The 9,595-nt window shown below is 31.2% G+C and overlaps 2 protein-coding genes and 1 non-coding gene across 5 annotated transcripts; 2 read left to right on the forward strand and 1 right to left on the reverse strand.

The window, feature by feature from the left end:
- The first annotated feature begins 658 nt into the window (after positions 1–658).
- Positions 659–4,019, forward strand: LOC137826102 (uncharacterized). Of its 2 annotated transcripts, none has more exons than XM_068631956.1 (8): positions 659–1,329; positions 1,939–2,027; positions 2,113–2,251; positions 2,454–2,528; positions 2,696–2,817; positions 2,898–2,973; positions 3,582–3,641; positions 3,730–4,019. In XM_068631956.1, the coding sequence occupies exons 1-8, from the start codon at positions 1,219–1,221 to the stop codon at positions 3,868–3,870; spliced, it is 813 nt and encodes a 270-aa protein (XP_068488057.1). In that variant the 5' UTR covers positions 659–1,218; the 3' UTR covers positions 3,871–4,019. The 2 variants fall into 2 exon arrangements, with proteins under 2 accessions (XP_068488057.1, XP_068488058.1); XM_068631957.1 differs by having other exon boundaries at positions 872–1,329; positions 2,898–2,969.
- A 1,330-nt stretch (positions 4,020–5,349) lies between these two features.
- On the forward strand, positions 5,350–7,915 carry LOC137826957 (calcium uniporter protein 6, mitochondrial-like). Of its 2 annotated transcripts, none has more exons than XM_068633118.1 (2): positions 5,350–6,332; positions 7,332–7,915. In XM_068633118.1, exons 1-2 carry the CDS (start codon positions 5,790–5,792, stop codon positions 7,824–7,826), a joined length of 1,038 nt encoding a protein of 345 aa, XP_068489219.1. In that variant the 5' UTR covers positions 5,350–5,789; the 3' UTR covers positions 7,827–7,915. The 2 variants fall into 2 exon arrangements, with proteins under 2 accessions (XP_068489219.1, XP_068489220.1); XM_068633119.1 differs by having other exon boundaries at positions 5,363–6,332; positions 7,335–7,915.
- Positions 7,916–8,867: 952 nt separating this feature from the next.
- Positions 8,868–8,940, reverse strand: TRNAF-GAA (transfer RNA phenylalanine (anticodon GAA)). The gene has a single exon. It is a non-coding gene; the product is annotated as a tRNA-Phe (tRNA).
- Positions 8,941–9,595: the final 655 nt, after the last annotated feature.

Genomic DNA, 9,595 nt, shown 5'->3' on the forward strand with positions numbered 1-9,595 from the left:
TTTCAAAGACTATTATGTATTGACAGTATAATCTACTCTCGTCTAAGTACATGTTATGTAATATGATAACTTTTTTATCAGTCATTTTAAAAAGTTATTTTTTATGTAAACAAAAAAATAACTTTTTAATTCATAACTATTAAGCTTTTACGAATAAAAAACTATTAATTTTTTTTTAATTTATACATTTAATATTAAATAAAAACGTTTTATGTCGCCATTTATTGATGTGTTGTGTCATTGAGTTTAAATTTGATATAAGATTCCTCTTTCTGGAACCGGTTATGAGATCATAGCTTGAGTGGAATAAATCATCATAAAGTAACATTTATTTGTAATTTCATTTCATTAAATTACATAAACTCACTTATATATGGTCTACTGGGCATGATAAAGGAGATAAGATATGGTAAGATATCATGTATTTTATTAATCAATTATTTGGTAAGTCAATAAGATATGATGAAGACAAATTCTACTTTCATATCTTATTCCAGTACCTATTTATTTTTCTTTCATTAACCTACAACAAATCACTGTCAAAGCTTACATAACACATAAAGTTAGAACCAATAACGTGCGTGGCTTGTAGAATGGTTATAGACAAGTGAAGCTTCTGCGTCAAGAACCCATCACTGCGTGCTCATCTTCACTTCTTGTAGTTTATTATGGTACATAATCGCTTCTCATTGAGTAGGTTTTATTATTTTTAAGATTGGAAAATTTTGTTAAAACCTATTTTTTAATTCTAGAGAAGATCGTTGAATTTTGTTTTAATAATACTATTATAAGTTAGTTGACATTACTATAATTATTTGTGTCAATAACAGTGATAATTTATAAAATTGATTAAGAATGCAAAACTCAATGTATATACATTGCTCCAACTTTAAACAGTAAAGGAAGTGTTCTTTTGCCTTTGTCTCACCCAATACCTATCTCTTTTGGTGGGATTTGTTTGCTTTCCAAGGAATTTTGTGAAGGGGGAAATGGGAAATGGATGGCCATAATGTATTTACGGGTTTTGGCCTTACAAAAATGACACAAAATAATTTACTTACAAATTATTATGGACATGTTTTGTATTTGTTGTGAGAAGAGAGTCCTCCTCCAACACTATTATCATATCCCTTCTTCGTAGTGGAATACACTTTTCCTATCATGTCATGTCTTCGGTGCTGTTTGGTTTGATACAGAAAATTTGAACAAAAGGGCTTCATGGAATCCACTTCTTCTTTTGGTTCATTCTCCTTTTATGAGTATGCTAGTCCAAGCAAAGTAGTCCTATGGCTGGCATCTATCTTCTCTGGCATCATCTTGTGTGTTATTGTAAGTAAACTCAGATTGTTCATTATTTGTGTTGTGTGTGTGAGCTTTATGTTGCCTTTTAAGAGTTGATAAGATGTCTTTGCAAACTGGAAAAAAGGGTATTGGAAACTTATGGGTTTCTTACGTGGACTGCGTGGTTGTGCAATTTTTTTAAGATGAAGCTATTGGGTGAAGGCTTTGTATTGAATGTGGGATAAATCTTTGGAATGTTCTTGGAGTGGAACTGCAGTTGTGTGTACTCTGGTTTCGGAAAAATTATATCTTTTAATTACTCTATTGGCTTCCTCGTTTTGAATTGATATGGTCCATTCTTTACTTATTTTCCTTCAAGAGTAAAAATTCCTTCAAAATGCACAGAAAAGTTCCATGCCTTACTATCTCAGAAAAAAGATGGTATGTCATGATTCATATAGGGTGATTTGGCATTGGATACGCTTTTAGATGTATATTTATGAATGGAGTTTCAGCTTGTTCTATCTTCAATTTGTTCTTTTTCTGAAACATATGTTAAGTTTTATCTGAAGGGGGGTAATTCTAAAAATGACTAGTTGTAGTGAAGAACTTTTTGTTGGCAATTTTAAAGCCTGATCTATTTGTTCCTTCTTGAAGGCTTATACATCAACTGCTATTTTGAGTTCTTTGTTGTTCAAGGGATATGGAAAATTGAGCAGTGCAGAGAAAATTGAATGGAATAACAGGTGAAGTACCTTTGCATAATCTTTCCTCTCTGCATATTAATTAACTATATTTTTTGTGTAAGTATGAACATAATTTGTAATGCAGGGGATTCTCTACGTTTCATGCTCTTTTTGTATCATCTGCATCTTTCTACCTCGTCATCTTATCAGATGTCTTCATTGCGAAATCACACGACGACATAGTTATTAATAAATCATCAAGGTTATCAGATACAGTATTGGGGGTAAGTTGAAGATATAAGCAAAATTTGGTTGTTAGTCTCTTAACAAAATTTGACTTGTTGTCATCCATTTGTATGATTTGTCGGTCTCATGGAAATCTTATTAGCAACATTTTTGTTAAGATTCTGTCTGTCATGCTATTTGTAATTTATTTATTGCTGTTAACTCGTTCTGCTTTGTTTTTCATCATACTTCCCTGCACAGATTTCTATTGGTTATTTTCTAACAGATCTGGCTATGGTTCTTTGGAATTTTCCAGCTTTAGGGGGTCTTGAATATGTAAGTACTTATAGGCTTTCTTGTTATTATTATTAACATTAACAATATTATCAATGCATTATCTGACACAATATTTTACTTTTATCTTTTTATCATCTTTTACTTTCATGTTATGTTGAATTCAATAATATGTAACTGGTAAATCTTCTTCCTCAATCAACATTTAGGTTCTACACCACGGGCTATCCATAGGTTCCATTACACTATCCCTGATAAGTGGTCAAGTTCATATCTACATACTAATGGTTCTTTTCTCTGAGAGCACTACTCCTTTTGTAAATCTTAGATGGTAAATCTGTTGTTCATAATTTCATCAACCTTCATGTACTTTTTCTCAACATTACTTAATAACATTAATTTTATATGTAGGTACTTGGATATTGCTGGCCTTAAGAGTTCCAAACTTTACATTTGGAATGGCATTGCATTGTTCTTCGGGTGGTTGGTACTACTACTGTCTAATATACTCATTATAGTCTTGGTCTAACTATAATTCCTCTGAAATGAAGTTTGGAAAATGGTCTGAAGGATTTACTTATGAACATGTATAGTTTTATTTGGTGCTTTCATTTTTGTAATTTTCTCTCTTATTTTTTACAAAATGAAAAGGTAATATTCCATGTACCATGTATGTGGCTGAAGCTTGCTTTATTTGGAAAAAAAGAATCACAAGTGGATGGATTACTTGAGGTTTAGCAGTCTTGGACCATAGCAAAAATCAGTAAATTAGTAGGTTAATTATACTGTCTTGAACATGGTAATGATAATATATATAGGTACGTCTGTGTCATCCAACTAAAACATGGATCTTAAAATGCTGAAGCTATTTGTTTTTCAACAGCAGATGCAGAAATTTAGTCCTTACAATAAATGTTAGCAGGGGTGTCAAACGTTGTTGTGACTTTCGATGTTTGTTGGTTGCAGTGGTTGTTATGGAACTACTTTTATTGGTAGTTCCAGGTACATACCAGTTAGACCTGAATGAGCTTTTTGTGCAGAGTGATTTCAACCACTTGAAATTTCTATCCTTAACTGTTATCTACTCTGTGGTAGGTTGCAAGGATTTTCCTGTTCATGTTCCTTTTTTACCATATATGGACCCGTTTGGCTGAGGTTAGCATGTGCTGTGACCCTGTTACATAAGTAGTCAAATTTTCCCTCTTTATTGCACTGAATCAAAACTCTCTTTTGTTAATTTCAGGTGAAGGAGGTCTTTCTTTTCGGCTTTTACACCTTGATTATGGTGCCTTCTGTGTTGGCAGTGTTGAACATATTTTGGTTCTGGAAAATTGCAAAGGGCATGGTTAAAACTCTCACTAAAGCAAAGCACAAGGGAGCATGACAAATACTCTTAACATAGCATCTTGGCCAGTAATTGTTTTATAGTACAGTTACAATCAACATTTTTATTTTAACTTGAAATTGTAAGCTTCACTTCAAGTGTATATTTGAAATTTGAAATACTCAATTGAAATTCTTTTAGTGGCAAAACCTGATCTCAATCATTTTCTTAGTATGCTATTATGTATGAAAATTAAGATTCCATTTGAATATGCTATTATGTATGAAAATTAAGAATCTAGATACAAGATATACAAATATTTTTTAAGTTTTAGAGAGTTAAAATGCAAATAAAAATTTATCAAAGTGAATGTTGCATTGAAAGAAAGAAATTTTTTTCAGAAGTTCTTAAGACAAGATCTACACAAAATAAAATGAAAACTTTGTATAGTATGAGTGTGCATTGGAGATAACCTGATATAATTACCAAAGGAATGACATTTTATTATGTTTAGTATTACTCTGTATTTATAATTAGAACTTCACTTAAAAATTCACATTAATTAAATTTTCACTTTTATTATCTATATAACAATAATAGGAGGATGTTCTAATTGCTTCTAAAATTGCCATCAACGGTTACTCTTTTTTTTTTCAAAATTATTCCCAATTATTATATCTTCCACATGTATGAAATAGCTCAACTTTTATTTAAAAAAATTATCCTTTGTTTTATATTTTAACTAAATAAAAGTAACATGATATCAAAATATTTTGTGGACGTGGTTTTAAAAAATTATTAAAATAAAAAATTAATATTAAATCATAATTAATTTAAATAAAATATTACGTAGATAAATGAGAGTGAAAACGTAAATAATTAAAATAAAAATGGGGATATTTTTGACACTCATTAAAAAAATAATCACTTGACAAATTAATATTATTAATATTTTAATCAATTTACTTTTACATTTGAACTTAAAATAATAATACTTATATTATTAAATTAGCTTATTAAAAAAATGTCAACAAATTTTTACCTTTAACGTCTCCAGCACAAAAACAACATTTTGAGATATAAATCACATCAGAAAGCATCACGGAATCTAATTTTGGTTTTGGTACACGGCACTAAGGAGAATTTTAGCATTACTGAGTTTGGAAGAAAAATGATAGTTTTACAAATTATTTGAAGTTCTATACAACTCTTATAAGTTTAGAAATAAATAAATATATATATATATAATAAAAAATAAATTTGTAATTAAATAATATAAAAAAATATTAAGAGTTATAATATAATTTTATAAAAATTTAGAATTGGGAATGTGTACTTACTTTTTAATTATAGATGAGTATCAACTTTGCTTAGGCTCTGATCTCAGCACCTGTCAGAAAATTAATAGAAATGAAAAAAAAAAAACAAAAGAGAATTTTCTATTTCTTTTCTAAGGAGAGGACAAGTGGACACGGCAATGACAGAAAAAAAAACCAGGCACAAATCGTGTTTGTTTGTAACTTCTAAGGACATTTGTGTCTCTGTTAAAGACCCTCAACTACCAATCAAATTTTATGGTGTAAGACTGTTAGGTATTCTAGGAGAATGTTACGGATAACTGATAATTTGTGGTTGTTGCATGCATGTTAGGTTTCACAAACGTGTTTTCTTTCTATATACTGCACAACCTTTGGCCTTGGTTTCCCAAATTAGATTTTTGCTTTCTCTCTTTTTCCTTCTCCGATGCCTTTGCCTCTATTTCCTCCTTTCCTCTTTTACTTTGTATTTTTTTCATTTTATTTTTAGTTGCAGTAAATGCACACGTTCCCTCTTTCTACAAAAGTTGCTATCATGCAAATGAGTCTAGTATGGGTTATGGTGACGCTTGATTTTGAGTATGGTGAGTCGTGATTACTGTGCCAGGTAGTGTTTGTTTAGGGTGGATAAACGTTTGAGGTTTTTGTTTTGGCGTGTTCAAGATGTGGAGTAGATGGTGGTGTGCTGGTGGTGGAGGATCACTTTTGAGGCAAAGGGCGTCTTTTGTTTTCAGTGGAAGCCATGGTTGTGTGGGGAAGCTTCACCCTTTTGATCCTTTGAGCGGTTTTGGAGGGGAATGTGGTGGAAGGAGAGGAGGGGTGGCGTTTGTGTTGAAGCAGATGAAGAGGGGTGTGTGTTCCACAACTTCAGTTTCATGCCTTGCTGGTGATTCATGTGGGAATGGGAGTGCTAATAATAATAATAATAATAGTAATAAAAGTAATGGTGATAATGGGGATGGAACAAAAGGGTCTCCGACTTCCCGTGAGGCTAAGAAGCTTATGAGATGGACGAGTGTGGAATCGTTCAAGGAGAAGCTTGTTATGGAGGGGAAGGAGATTATTCCCTATTCTCAGTTTCTTGAAAAGTGTGAGAAAATGGGAGTTGCAAGTAATGCTGAGGAGGCTGCAGCATTTACCCAGTCTCTTGATGATACTTCACACATTCTCCTCTTCAGAAACAAGGTCTTTCTGCATCCTGATAAGGTGAGTTCTATCTGTCATGATTCTATATCAGTATCATTCGGTGTTTCATAATTGTTTATCAGAAAGAAAAAAAATTGATTTGTTACTGCAGGGCTCTCTTAAAACATGATAAGATCAAGATTTGTTCCCATCTGTTTAATGCCAGGAGATACCATTCATCATGGTCCCCTACTTTTTAGGCTTTGTTTGGAAGTTTAGAATATTTTGCATTGCTACATTAATACCTTGCAATTCCTGTTTCTGGTGGTTCATGGCTTGTGAGTATTGTCGCCTTTGGATTGCAAATTAATAGATTAAATTAATAGATTGTCTAGTATAAAATGGATCGTGATTGCTGTAAGTTTAAAATATGAATAAACGTAAATTGAACTCATAAAATACAATAATGTTCACATATAAATCTTATTATATAATGACTCTCACACAATCATATAATCAAGAAGGAATAGACACTTACCTTGATCCATGAGTGATCCTAATTGAGCAATTACTTTATCTCCTTTTGTCCCAATCCATCTCTTAGCAATTCCGTTCTTGTCACACACTTTCGTGATGGTTAACAGTGAAACAACTATTATTTGCATAGACAGAATCCTATAGCCTTTAGTTCTCAATCTTCATTGGACGTAGGTTTTCATTAGGTATTTCATCAGATATATATTTCTCACGTTAACCAATGAGTCATTTATTCTATTATTATTATTATTATTAAATCATATTTGAGCCCAAAACTCAAACTCTAAGTCATGTGAGTCACTTTATAGAAATTAATTTACATAATTTCTTACAGTTAATCACAAAACTTCACCCTTTCTAGTCCTCCCATTATCCGAATTTGGACCATTATCCGAATTTGGAGAGAAAAGCCATATATGTTGGCCACTAGACAGGGCCAAACATCATAAAACTCAAAATTGAGAAGAAAACTTGCATGGAAGATTTACTGAAATTGAACTCAAATCTTGAAGACTAACTACCTTTTTATTGCATGGTGAATAGCAGGTGCTGGATCCGGTTAAAAGAGCAGTTCCAGTGTCACTAATAGGTGATGATGATGAGGTAAAGAAGGAGGAGGAGCTAAAGAAGCTGGGAGAGAAGAAGAGAGAAATTGACGAGTTGGCACGCATGCAGGTGAGGAAAATCCAGTGGTGTGGACTTGGATTTTTTGTGTTTACTTTTGGACTATTCTTCAGGCTAACATTCTGGGAATTCTCATGGGATGTGATGGAACCTATCACATATTTCACTGCTGCCTCATTCTTCGTGATAGGCTATGGCTACTCCATGTTCACTTCTAGAGACCCCACTTACCAAGACTTGATCAAGAGACTCTTTTACACAAGACAGAAAATCCTTTGCAAGAACTACAATTTTGATGCTGTCAGATTCAAGGAGCTCCAATGCATGTGCCAGAAACCTTTCAATGCCAAAGCCATTTCTAGTAATGGCAGAGGGGGGGAACACGATTTGGAGGATGTTTTGCGCAAAGATTAACCAACTAACATTTCTTTTTATATACCATAACGTTTCTTTCCATTAACCCTTATGAAACAAAATAAGATAAATGTTTCATTCTTCATTTCTATCTTGCATAAACTTTATTTTCAACCCTTACTACTTAATAATAATAATAATAAGTAAATTTAGTTCCTTTCTCAATTATTTTATCCACTTTCAATTTTTTTGTCATCTAAACTCTTGTCCTTTGTTCGGATTATGTAGCAATGAAGAAAGTTAAAAGTGTATGAAAAAATTGATGAAATTTGTGAATGATAGGATGATGAGTGTAATTGAAATAATTTATCTAATTTATTCAATTACAACAATGAAATGACTAATTAAAATTAATTTGTGCATCAATTAAAAGTTATTTTTTTTAAAAAAAACTAAGTGAAAGAGTTTTTATAAATTAGTTTATACAAAATAATTTGAAGCCACGGATATTTATCCTTTTTATAGAAGTGCTTATGATTATAAATTTATTCAAACAAGTTCATTAATTTAAACAAATGTTTCAGTTAATTAACCTTTGTGAATTTACATACGAAAAGGATTACATGATACATACTCTTTCATTTTGTTCACAATACATCCTAATTTATGAGTCGTGTTGTTTTCAAAAGTGAAGCAATTTTTTAAATAATTTAAAACTACAAGTAATTAATTCAGATGAGATTTTGAATATTAGTAATGTCAATTAAAACGAATATATTGTTTTGCCAATGAATTAAGATCCCATTGGAAATGAATGTATTATTATGAATTGGTTTTTTCAAAGCTCACTGAATCTTAATTGATATTAAAAATTACTTGATACTTATTTCAGAAATTTGAAAAATAAACAATGGGTTCGTCAATCTTAATTGATTCGCCAGATAAAAATAAATATGATGTATAGAATGAATATGTAATAATAATATTATCGAAATTCAAAAACTTTAAATTCGTTAATTAAATATCTTAAAATCAAAATGAGAATGAGGAAATAAATATCTTAAAAGCAAAATGATAATGAGAAAAGAAAAAATTAATATTTGCGGTGAACGTGGATCGAACACGTGACCTTCAGATCTTCAGTCTGACGCTCTCCCAACTGAGCTATCCCCGCAATTTAATAATAAACTTTAATACATTTTAACTGTTTTGAGTGTAATGTCAAAAATACGTTTGGTGCTTTTGCTTCTCACACCTTCATGATTACTATCTGCAGTCCATGCTAACAGTTAAACAATTAAAATACTTTTCCTCGTTGAAACATGCTCTGCCATCACACCACTATCATTACATTCACTAATTTATCTTATTTTTCCACTGTACTTATGTTCTTCACTGTACTTTTGAGATGATGAATAGAAGAAGGAGAAAGATAGAATAAAATGTTGGATTTTGTGGAAAATTTGATTTTGTTCTCAAAATGTTTAAACTAAAATAAACTATTGTCTTTTTCTGATAACAATTGTGAAAAAATTATTTTGAAAATTTTGTTTTAAAAAACATGTCATATGTTTGATATGTTTTAGGAAGTTTGTTTAGAAAGATTTGTGGATGAGATAATCCAGAAGAAGTCACAGTTGAAATATACATGAATGGTAAAATAGTCACAGGGCTTTTAAAAACTACAAAGGTGCAATTAGTGATTATAGGGGTGCCAGAAGCAAAAGTCTATTTTGAAAACCAATTAAGATAATTGCTTATGCACTCCATAATTTTTATAATAACTATTTTATTCTTTTTTAAAGTGGCTTTCAACTAACTTATGGATT

This window comes from Phaseolus vulgaris, chromosome 8 (assembly GCF_000499845.2).
Source record: "Phaseolus vulgaris cultivar G19833 chromosome 8, P. vulgaris v2.0, whole genome shotgun sequence".
Lineage (NCBI taxonomy): Eukaryota > Viridiplantae > Streptophyta > Magnoliopsida > Fabales > Fabaceae > Phaseolus > Phaseolus vulgaris.

Excerpts from the sequence above, each read along its gene's own strand:
- LOC137826102 (XM_068631956.1), top strand. The coding sequence starts at position 1,219 with ATGGAATCCACTTCTTCTTTTGGTTCATTCTCCTTTTATGAGTATGCT. Across the intron at positions 1,330-1,938 it reads GCATCATCTTGTGTGTTATT|GCTTATACATCAACTGCTAT; the intron begins GTAAGTAAACTC and ends TCCTTCTTGAAG. Across the intron at positions 2,529-2,695 it reads CTTTAGGGGGTCTTGAATAT|GTTCTACACCACGGGCTATC; the intron begins GTAAGTACTTAT and ends ATCAACATTTAG.
- LOC137826957 (XM_068633118.1), top strand. The coding sequence starts at position 5,790 with ATGTGGAGTAGATGGTGGTGTGCTGGTGGTGGAGGATCACTTTTGAGG. Across the intron at positions 6,333-7,331 it reads TCTTTCTGCATCCTGATAAG|CAGGTGCTGGATCCGGTTAA; the intron begins GTGAGTTCTATC and ends CATGGTGAATAG.